Below are 12,179 nucleotides of genomic sequence, written 5' to 3'. Positions count from 1 at the left end.
TGCGAGCTTTTCCCTGAGCAATTACCAGGAGTTAATGTTGTTGTGGAAACCACTAACTGCTGCTGTTGGTTCTGGTGGCAAGTGCTTGCCTATATTTCAGGAAACACTCTCACACTAACATTGACATTGTTATTCTCCCTTCAGGTCTCTTAGAAGTAGAGCACAGTTATGATTTATCAACTTTTTCTTTAACTGGCAAAGACCAGATACAAGGTTTGCAAAAACTCTTTAGTTTGCAACAGCAAATATTAGATTCTCACAAACCATTTGATCAGGTCATGGAGGCTAACAAGCTTGATTTCATGATTTGAAACTACAAAAATCTGGATTATGAAAAAAACATTCATCCTGTGTTGTTCTGTTAAGAGGACTTGCTGCTGACTGTTGCCAAATGTTTTCTTCAGTTTGGCCTGGAATTTGTCCCAGTTATCAAGCTTCTCTTTGTTGTTCTTGAACTATTGCTGGGTTTTTCCAAGTATACATTGGCCAAATGTGGCATATTACCTGTTGTGACACCAATGTACAGTCAGAGTAAACACCCTGGGTGGAGATTGCTGCTATTCAGTGACCCACAGCACGCCAGCCAGTGACATTGACCATTACACGACACTGATGGCACCACAGCTCACACAAAAGCTATATCCATGAAAAATTAGTATTTTGAATACCAGTACAGGACAAATTTAATCAGTTTTTTGGTAATTTGCAACATTAATGCTATTTTGTCTTCATATTAGTAACCACAGTAATTACTTCCTCTTCATTGTTATTTAATGACAGCATAAGAGCATCATAAAATACACTGATGATTTGGCAGAAGCAACCAAAGGAGGATGTGAGTGATGAATACAGCTGTTGATAGCACCACTATCTGGCCAACTTTAACACCTTGACTGCCACACACTTAGCTATGGATGTTTCACCACAAGGCTAGGAATGGTGCACCCACACAACAGTAAAACATGTTAAGGCACTTCATTACTTGTGGTGGAAGTAATACAAACTGCCAGTAGGTATTTGTTTAGAAGAAACTGCAGATTCTGCAAAGCCACACAGTTTTATAGTATCCATGGAAGACATTTCTTCTGGCAAAAAGTTAATTAATTAATTTTGAAGTGTTTACCAGCTTATCTGCATCCACAGATAAGATATCTAAAAGCTATTAGAAGCAAATGCCATGCTAAAAATTGTTCAGGCTCTTGGACAATATTGTACAAGTTGCAAATAAAAATGAGCAGTTAAACTCAACTGGTATATTTACAACAAACACAGGCAGATTCCATTTTCCACAATTATTCAATGACAGTAGTAAATTAGCCTCACTGCAAGTTGGCTTTATTGGTACTCATAAGAGAAACAGTACATAAGGTCTTAACCAGTTATATAGTCAAACTTCAGTTTACGCATTATTGTTGTCGATTAAAAGAAGTTGGGAAATCTTAGCATCATCCCGGGGTAGTCTCAAGTTTTCTATTCCATACCTGGTGAAGGATGGCAATGGAGCTTTTGCAATTACCCTAACAATTGTTGTTGGCTCTGACTTTGGCCAGTAGAGTAGAATCATGTGGGTATACAGGCCCTCCCAGTAAGGTTGCATGAGAGGCCATCACCTTGAACAGAGATTAGGTTGAAAAATAAGGCTGTGTAGCCAAAAGAGTGTGAAATAATATTGTGTATTGAAATCATGAAAAAAAAAACCAATATGCTTTTAGAAAAAAAGTGTGTTGCACTAATTATTGAATGCCTCTAATACAATGTCATCTGAAAACCTCAAAATGTTTATTTCTTCTTTTTGCACTTTACTGCTTGCTCATCAGGGATAGGATACAACTCTGACTCACTCCCTTCCATGCTCGTCAACCCTGATATGTACAGGCTAGTTTCTGTACAAACTGTATATAACCATTTGCTTCCTGTAATTTACCCCTGCTACTTCCAGAATCTAAAAGTGTGTATTCCAGGCAGCACTGCCAAATGCTTTCTCTGAATCCCGGAATGCTATATAAATATGTTTATCTTTTTTTTACGTATTTCCTAAGATAAGTCATAGGGTCCATTGTGCCTTGCATCTACATCTACATATATACTCCGCTAGCCACCACGCGGTGTGTGGCAGAGGGCACAATTCGTGCCAAAGTCATATTTCCCCCCTCTGTTCTACTCGCGGATCGCACGAGGGAAAAACGACTGTCTGAATGCCTCAGTAAGAACTCTTTATTTCCCTTATCTTTGAATGATGATCATTACGCGATTTGAAAGTTGGTGGTAATAATAAATGCTCTACATCCTCGGTGAAGATTGGATTTCGGAATTTAGAGAGCAGCCCCTTCTGTTTAGCGTGTCGCCTACCTGCAAGTGTGTCCCACTTCAAACTTTCTATGAGATCTGTAACGCTCTCACGATGGCTAAATGTACCAGTCGCGAATCTTGCTGCTCTTCTTTGGACCTTCTCAATCTCTTGAATCAGACCCAACTGGTAAGGATCTCATACAGACAAACAATACTCTAAGGCTGGACGAACTAACGTATTGTAAGCTATTTCCTTTGTTGAAGGACTGCATCGCTTCAGGATTCTACCAATAAACCACAATCTAGAGTTCACCTTACCCGTTACTTATGTAATCCGATCATTCCATTTGAGATCATTTCGAATAGTCACACCCAGATACTTGACTGATGTTACCGCTTCCAAAGACTGATCATTTGTTTTGTACTCTTACATTAATGGGGATTTTTGCCTTGTTATATGCAGTAGGTTACGCTTACTAATATTGAGAGATAACTGCCAGTCATTACACCACGCATTTATTTTCTGCAAATCCTCATTGATTTGTTCACAACTTTCGTGTGATACTACTATCCTGTAGACTACATCATCATCGGCAAACAGTCTAATGCCGCTGTCAATACCATCAACCAGATCGTTTATGTAAAACATAAAAAGCAGAGGACCTATTACGCTGCCCTGGGGCACACCTGAAGTTACTCTTGTTTCTGTTGAAGTGACCCCGTTCAGGACGACATACTGCTCCCTGTCTGTTAGAAAACCCAGATACACTAAACACTATGTCAGCCATCCTTTTGTTTGTCCGATAATTGAAAGGGGGAATGGTGCTGCAGTCCTCTATCGTAAATGAGTTTTTGAAAGCTAGGTTTAGAATTTCGGCCTTCTGTTTATCATCATCAGTTACATTACCCATACTGTCAGCAAGAGAAGGTATTGAATTATTTGTAGCGTTCATAGATTTTACGTATGACCAAAATTTTTTGGGGTTATTTTTAGAATCTGCAGATAAAATATTGCTTTAAAATTCGTTAAAAGAGTGTCTCATTGTCCTTCTGACAGCGGCTTTCATTTCGAATTATTTCTGTTTGTCAGCAGGGCAGTGACTACGTTTAAAATGGCTCTGCAAAATTCTCTTTTTTTTCAGCAACTTCCTAATATGTTTGTTGTACCAAGGTGGATCCTTTCCCTCCCCTATACTTCTGCTAGGCACATACTTCTCTAGCACATGGTAGACAATACCCTTAAATTCCAACCAAAGATGCTCAATATCTTTGTGTCCCACGGTGAATGCTTGGAGCTGACTACGAAGATATTCATTAATGACATTTTTATTTGCTTTCCCAAACAAGAAAACTCTACGCCTTTTTTTTTTTTTTTTTTTTTGCAATTTCCACTGACATAGAAGCCAAAACGACCTTATGGTCACTAATAACTTCTTCTAGATTAACTTCCTCAAAAAGATCAGGTCTGCTTGTTGCCAAGATATCTAATATGTTACCATCTCGAGTTGGTTTTCTAACCAATTGCTCAAGGTTGTATGTTGAGAGTGCTCCTAGATTAACTTCACATGAATCTTTGCTTCTGACCCCTGTGATAAACATGCAATTTTCCCAGTCAATGGATGATAGATTAAAGTCTCCACCTATAACTAATGGATAATTTGGATATTTACTTCCTATGTACTCAAGACTTTCCCTGAAATATTCTGCAACGTTTGTTGTGGATGCTGACAGCTTTGTCCAGACTATTTCACAGTCCAACACAGTATCGATCTCAACTGCATTTAAACAGCTTTTTACTGCAATGAAACCACCACCTCCCATAGCTCCTTCCTAAACATTGTCCAATCAAGAGTTCAAAATTTCACTGCTTTTTATGTCTGGTTTCAACCAGCTTTCAGTACCTAATACAATATTGGCATTGCTACTGTTTATTTCGGAGATTAACTCAGGGATCTTGCTACAGACACTTCGAAAATTTACTAACATGAGATTAAGCGTATTTAAATCCTTTGGAATGACCTGTTTAGGCGAACTAACAATTTTTACAGTCATGTCCATTATAATTATAATAACACCCACATCAGTGCCATGAACTGGTAATTTTTCGGGCCAGCGGTTTCCCATGGGGAGGAACCTAATCCAAAAAACTCCCATGTGCATGCCACAAGTACTGTGCTACCCATGTAGCTGCTACCCATGTAGCTGCTTCCTGTGTGTAGTGCACCCCTGATCTATCGAGGGGGGGTCCTACAACCTTCCACCCCATAGCGTAGGTCGAGGAATCTACAACCATTTTTGTCACAGAGTCGATGTAGCCTCGGGTTTATATTCTCCACTCGACTTCAAACCAGAGGACCCTGGTCCACCCTGGGTACGATGCTGCAGATCGTCAGCTTGGCTTCCACTCCTCAAGAGATGGAGGCCGCCTTCACCAATTTAGCCAGCCGTCGAAAGGACCCAAGGATTTCCTCGGAACCCCGACGACAGGCATCGTTGGTGCTGACATGCGCAACAATCTGCAGCTGGCTGCACCCCGCACACTCGATAGCCGCCGGAAGAGCCTCTTCCACATCCTGGTCAAGGCCCCCCGGCAAGCACACCGAGTGAACGTTGGGCTTCTTCCCCGCCCTAGCTGCTATGTTCTTGAGGAGCTCCATGACCCGTCTAACATTGGAGCTCCCAATAACTAACAAACACCTACCCCCACGTGCCTGTCCGGACCTTGCTGAAGGAGCAGCCACTATCCTGGCAGAAGGTGCAGTCTGATTCGGTTCAGTCTCCTCCTCCCCCCTCCTCCTCCCCCATCCCCCCTCTTCCCCAGCATCAGATAGCACACTGAATCTATTAGCAAAGTGCATGGGATTTGGCAGGAGCCTGCTTCCCCCATGCAGCCTTCGCCTTGAGGCTCAAGACCTCGACACAGTCTGCCACCCACACTGAGGTGAGAGTGGGCCAGCCGGCTCAGTCGCACCTGAGGTCGGCTCAGTGACAGATAGCTGAGACATCCCCCCCTGCACATCTAGTACAGCAGAGGCTGCCCCAGGCACCCCATCCCCACTGCACCTCAATGTGGCACTCTGGAGCTTGTTGAATGTGGCCAACAAAGCTTCCAGCTGCGTTTGGACTTTGGCCAACTCCTCCTGCATCTGCAAACAACAGACACAGTCCCTATCCATCTAGCTAATAACTGATTTACTATAAAAAAACTTAAGGAAACCTACTGTCACACAAGGTTGACAGCTACACTCTAGTTGGCAGAAAGGACACTCAATAATGAAAATAAAAATTTATGGTAGAAGTGAGATCTGGTGCTTATTTTCCTACTAGGGGCTATTTAGTGAATACTAAAGAATAAGACAGTCACCTACAGGAAACTGCTATGAGCTATCTAGTGAATATTATAAACGAATTAAACAATGACCTATGGTAAGCTGCACCTACTGATTATCCCCCGTATTTGAAATTTAAGCAAGCGTTTACGTACATGCGAAAATGACCTAATAAAACTATAAAAACTGCTACCTTAAATGTACCGAGTCTAAATGACACTAATAAACATAAACACTGGGTATTGTATACTGACAGATGCAGGTACAAAACAAAACCTTTAGCTAACAATAAGAGTTCAGAATGTAAAGCACAAATACAAATTCTACTTTATAGGAACCGATGGGCTTACAGTACACGATCACTGAAGCCCACAACAAGCTAAGGAATTTAAGCAGACGGCGAGGTGAGTTAGCTTTCTGCTAACTAAACCATATGTAATAAGGCTTAGAAGTTGTATTGTAACACTGATTTACTCAGATATTGTATTGTAACACTGATTTACTCAGATATTGTAGTGCAATACTAATTTACCACATATTATACGTTTGTTTAACTGTTTATGATCACAGGTTGCGCTAGTGAAACGTATACAAGTGAGGTTAGAAATCACTGTCAGTATCACTATTCCTAATAAAACGTATGAAAACTGCTACCTTCAAAGTATCGAGTCTAAATTACGCTAATAAACGTGAATACTGAGTATTGTACACTAAATTAAACTGATTAACCATCTTATTGACAATGTAAACAAACGTTTACGTTCACGCGAAAAATAACCTAATAAAACGTATAAAAACTACTACCTTCAATGTATTGAGCCTAAATGACACTAATAATCGCAAATACTAAGTATTGTGCACTGAATTAATTTATAATCCCACGTAATTAACGTCAGTTAAGAATGTAAACAAACGTTTGCGTACACTCGGAACTGTCCTAAATAGAAACTTCACTTATCTTATTCAGATGCAAATAAAAACTGACACTAATGCACGTAAATACTATGGAATAGACAGCAAAAACAATTAATTACTAGCTAAATTACTTATCTTTTAACACAGCAAGTGAAAAGCGCTTGTAGCCGGTGTCAGGGCTGGCATGTTCCTACATTTCATCAGAATCCAAACTGATATTAACTGAAGTCAGCTTCTACCAGTTTTTCTATTCATCTGTAAATAATCTTTGTCAGTATTTTGAAACCATGGCATTAAAATGACGATTCAGTACATCACACCTATCAGCACTTGCTTTCTTTGTAGTTGGAATTATTATATTCTTCCTGAAGTTCGATCTGTTGCATATGAGGATGTAATTGTATTGGCACCTGAAGCATAATGTTACTGATAGTACAGGGAAGCTACCTCATAACACACAAGATACTCCTATTGTCAAATACATTACTATGTGGCATATACTTAATGACAATCTGGATATCAGCTGCTTGTCTCTTCAAGAGTAGTGAGGTATCATTGATGAACACTGCCATATTACATATGAAAATGCAACCCTGAACAGGGGATCTTAGTGGTGTCAATAGCTAGCTCAAAAGCTTTACGCCTGTTTTGTAATTCCTGAATTTTTTTGTCCGGCACTAAAATATAAACATATGATATGCTCACTGTGTGTGTGTGTGTGTGTGTGTGTGTGTGTGTGTGTAATACATGTACCAAATGTGTGTGAATTTTAAGTACAGTTTAGTACTCTTAACTTTCATTCTTCCCCAAATGGGTTTGTATTGTGAGTCTGACACTTAACTTTAACAGTATTTATATGAAGTGTGTGAGACATTCAGATACAAGATGAAGAGTACTCACTTGCAACACAATTACAACTGCTGAGTCACAGTGATTGTTAGCCACCTACTGTCTTCAGGTTGAAACTATCTGCACTTTAATTATCAATAAAATGTTCTCTTGGCTAAGAAACTGTTATGGTAACATTCACTCAATGAAGTGTGTTTTCAAAGATCTTTCTCATGTGGTAATTTTTTTTAAAACAAATCACTGGTTATAAAACAAATTTTTAATAAACTTTTTGGTTATCTAAGTAGTAATAATTCACTTATCTGTATGCCGTTGCGTTTCACATTTTTTACTGCTTTTCCTCTTTTTGTCATATGCCTTGACCATAGTTATATACAGAATTTTTACACAAGTTACAAAGCAACTTTCCAGTAGTTATTGTAACATAAATAAATACCAGTGTCATTAACATTATCTTACTGCAAGTCTGAATCCATTATAAGTTTTCCATGTTTATCTTTTACCCGGATGCGGCCATTTGCATATTTTGTTTTCATACTACCATCAGGGAAAACATATTTGATTGTTCCATCTGGGTACTCCCGTCTCTAGAAGTAAAAACACCAAATTTAATTTATGGGAAAATTGTTGGCCATACTGTTTTACAACAAGAAAAATTGAATTATCAATATCATGTAGTTCATTCTTAGAACTGAAATAAAATTTACATGACTATAAAGGTTTGGTGGTGCTATAAGGGTTTGATTTTTTCTTCCAGTTCCTTTCACTGTAACAGGCACACAACTAAATAGGTATAAAGAAATTTCTGATTATAAAAATCTTATTTACACAAAGTATCTATACTGAATATCACTGTAACTTATATGGGTCAGTTTCTGTAGCAAAAACTAATAATTCAAATGATCACATACTGATAATTCTGAATTCTGATTACAGATAAAAAATGGTTGGAATGATAAGTATCATACATATCGTGTGTGCACACACACTTATTACACAGAAAAATGTGACAAACACACTGCTACAGAAAATTTGAACATGCAATTTATGTAACATATTAGTGTAATGTTACTACATTAAAAAATACTTAACACAGGTATTTCACTCTCTTGTTAAGTTGCTTGTCAGCCTGGTTGGTGTAAGGGAGTGGTGTGGGTCATGGGAGAAAGGAGGTGGGGAGTGGGAGGAAGGCTGACAGCTGAAAGCAGTGGCAGTCAATCTGGTCAATATGCCCACTGGCGGGCATTCCACTTTCCGTGGTGGACGGCAGATAGTAGAAATTTCAAAAACATTTTCATTAGGTTTTCATAAAATTTTCAAGTAGTATTTTGTAAGTAATTATTATAATATGCTACAACTTGCTGTTCCTCGCTTTACAAGTTTTTTAGGGTAAAGCTACTCCCCTCCTTTATAAATCACAATTACAGTGGAACCGATTTTACTACTACCAGAGATACAAACCTGGGTGGTAGGTAAAAAAAGTTGACTACCCCTGGTTTGGAGGAAGGAGGTGCATGGGATAGGAGTGTGATGAGGACACTGGCACCAGCACCAATGAGTTTGTGTACTGCATGACGACAATGATATAGAGGACAGATGAGTGAAGACAGGGTCATGGAGATGGGAGGCTAATGAAGATTGAGGCCAAGAGGACTACAGGAACAAAAAAGTATGTTGCAAGGACAATTCCCATTTACGAAGTTCAGAGAAGCTAGTGTTCGGAAAAGGATCCAGATGATGCTCAACAGAGCTGGTTGGTTGGTTGGTTGGTTTAAAGCCGGGAGAAGGGACCAAACCATGAGGTCATCGGTCCCTTGTTCCTAATGAAACAATGCCACAAGTGTGAGAATAAAATAAACGAAACATGTAACACAAAATGGAAAGTAAGGAAAAGCCACAAGAACGAAGGGAAGGCAACGAACACTAGGAGGAACAAAAGAGGGCAAGAAAACAACAGAGAGACGCTAGAAACAGAAGAGAGTAAAACATGAAAGCAGATTACAGTGCTGGCCAACCACGAGAATAAAAAGGGCAGGTCAGCCACTCTGCAACACATTAAAACCTCCACCCTAAAAGCACTAGGGTGGAGGACACAGAGGAACAAAGGACATGCGCTAAAACCTACATCGAAGTATAAAACCCACTCTCATGGATAAAACGTAAAACTAAAGCTGCTGTTGAGGCATTGTTGCCACACACCGAAGGTTGGGTGCTGGGAAAGTTTAAAGTCTGCCACAGAGCTGCTAAAAGTGGGCAGTCCAGCAAGAGGTGGATGACTGTCATTTGGGAGCCACTGCAACACTGTTGTGGGTCCACACAACGGAGCAGGTAACCACGCGTTAGCCACGTATGGCCAATGCGGAGCCAGCAGAGGACAACTGATTCCCTGCGAGAGGCATGCATGAAAGACTTCCACAAATTCACAGTCTCCTTAATGACACGCAGTTTGTTGTGCGTGCTGTTATGCCATTCCGTCTCCCAAAGCCAGAAAACACTGTGGTGTAAGACAGATCGCAGGTCAGCTTCGGAGATTCCTATCTCCAGAAGCTGTTTCTGCGTTGCCTGTTTGGCCAGTCTATCAGCAAGTTTGTTGCCGGGGATTCCGACGTGTCCTGGGGTCCACAAAAACATCCTGGAATGGCGGGACTGTTCCAGGGCATAGATGGACTCCTGAATGTACGCTACCAGAAGGTGGCAAGGGTAGCACTGATCTATAGCTTGTAGGCTGCTCATTGAGTCAGTACACAGGAGAAATGACTCGCCAGAGCATGAGGGGAAGAACTCAAGTGCACGAGATATGGCCGCAACCTCTGCAGTGAAAACATTGCAGCCAACTGGCGAGGAGCACTGCTCAATATGTACTCCACGAACATATGCAAAGCCTACGTGACCATCACCCATTGAGCCGTTGGTGTAAACCTGTTCAGAGCCCCGGAACACGTCAAGAATCGAGAGGAAGTGACAGCGGAGAGGCGGGGTTAACGGAGTCCTTAGGGCCGTGCAAAAGGTCCAAATGAAGCTGCGGCCAAGGCGCACACCATGGAGGTGCACGTGAATGGACCACGAGTAGAGGTGGTAAAGGGAAGGACTCCAATTCGGAGAGAACGGACCGCACACGAACTGCAATCGTTATCCCCGATCTGGGCAGCCAATGCGGGAGATGGACTACTGCGAGTGTGAAAAGGAGACAGTAATTCGGATGCTCAGGGTAACTATGAATGTGTGCTGTGTAATTGGCGAGCAGTTGTGCATGTCTGATCTGCAGTGGAGGGACACCAGCCTCCACCAGTACACTGGTCACCGGACTCATCCTAAAAGCTCTTGTCACTAGTTGAACCTCGCAGTGGTGCACAGGGTCGAATAAATGCAATGCTGAAGGCACTGCCAAATCATAAACCGCACTCCCATAGTCAATTCAGGATTGGACAAGGCCTCTGCTGAGCTGCAGCACTGTACAGTGATCTGTACCCCAATTGGTGTTGCTCAGGCAATGGAGGGCATTGAGGTGCTGCCAGCACTTCTGCTTAAGCTGCGATGGGAAGATGCCATCGCATCACAGCCGGTTGAAGATGATGAGAAGACGTCGCTTGTAGTCAGATGAGAGATGTTTAATCATCTGGCTGTGGATGCGATCAGGCCCAGGAGCTGGGTCGGGGCAATGTGCAAGGGCACTGAGGAGCTCCCACTCTGTAAATGGGGCATTATAAGATTCACTGCAGCGTGTAGTGAATGAGAGGACGTTCCCTTCCAGCTGCCGTTTTAGTGTGCGAAACGCTGGGGAGTAATTCTCCAACGCAGAGGCTCGAGCAAAGTGCTAGGCAATCGCGTTTGCGTTGATACATAACTCACCATTTATGGTAACAGCTGTTGGGACCTGGTACCTGAAAACACGTTTGATCTTTGCCCAGACTTGGGAAGGTGACATGTGGCACCCAATGGTGGAGACGTATCTCTCCCAACACTCCTTCTTCCATTGTTTGATAAGGTAGCGAAAACGGGCACAGAGCCGTTTAAATGCTATGAGGTGCTCCAGGGAAGGGTGCTGCTGTAGAGCTCGCCGATGCTCCTTAATTGCTTCAGCGACTTCCAACAACCACCAAGGGACTGCCTTACACCTCAGGCACCCTAAAGAGCGAGGGATCGCATTTTCTGCCACAGAAACAATTGTGCTAGTCATCTGCTTAACCATCAAAATCTATGTTACCATGTGGGGGAGATTCAGCAGTGACAGCAGAGGTGAAAGTTCCCCTGTTCGCCTTGTTCAAAGCCCATCTGGGAACGCGTCCGTGTGCCTGACACTGGGGCAGTGACAGGAAGATGGTGAAGGAGTCACTACCACACAGGTTGCCATGTGATCTCCAGTGGATAGATGAGAGAAGTCCTGGGCTGCATATTGATAAATCAATGGGCGAGTAACTACCATGAGCCACACTCAAATGTGTGGCGGCCCCAGTATTTAAGAGGCAGAGGTTGAATGGCGACAGTAAAGTTTCGACATATCTGCCTCGGCCAGTAAACATAGTACCACCACACAAGGGGTTATAGGCATTAAATACTCCCAGAAGTGGGAAAGGTTTAGGGAGTTGATGAATCAGTGCAGCTAATACATTCAGGGGTATTGCACCATCTGGAGGAAGATATACATTGCAGACAGTTATTTCCTGTGTTGTCCTCATTCTGGCAGCCACAGCTTCACGAGGGGTTTGAAGGGGCACATGTTCACTACAGACCGAGTTTAGGACTCCGCCTGACACTGGATTATAGTCGCTACGGTTCCTGTAATATCCCTTATAGACG

At 41.9% G+C, this 12,179-nt stretch overlaps 1 protein-coding gene across 2 annotated transcripts in view; it reads right to left on the bottom strand.

The window, feature by feature from the left end:
- Positions 1-1,427: 1,427 nt before the first annotated feature.
- LOC126248557 (uncharacterized) overlaps positions 1,428-12,179 on the bottom strand; it is a 309,747-nt gene continuing 298,995 nt past the window's right edge. The window contains exons 12-13 of one of the 2 annotated variants that reach the window (XM_049949644.1): positions 7,842-7,969; positions 1,428-1,610 (exon numbers count right to left, since the gene is read on the bottom strand). In XM_049949644.1, the coding sequence (XP_049805601.1) occupies positions 1,607-1,610; positions 7,842-7,969 (132 nt within the window). In that variant the 3' untranslated portion in view covers positions 1,428-1,606. Of the gene's footprint in view, positions 1,611-7,696; positions 7,970-12,179 lie in introns of those variants that run through there. The other variant, XM_049949645.1, reaches the window with a different exon arrangement.

This window comes from Schistocerca nitens, chromosome 3 (assembly GCF_023898315.1).
Source record: "Schistocerca nitens isolate TAMUIC-IGC-003100 chromosome 3, iqSchNite1.1, whole genome shotgun sequence".
In the NCBI taxonomy this organism is placed as follows: Eukaryota; Metazoa; Arthropoda; class Insecta; order Orthoptera; family Acrididae; genus Schistocerca; species Schistocerca nitens.
The sequence above is the reverse complement of the archived record's forward strand: the minus strand, read 5'-3'. Positions and strand labels throughout refer to the sequence as shown.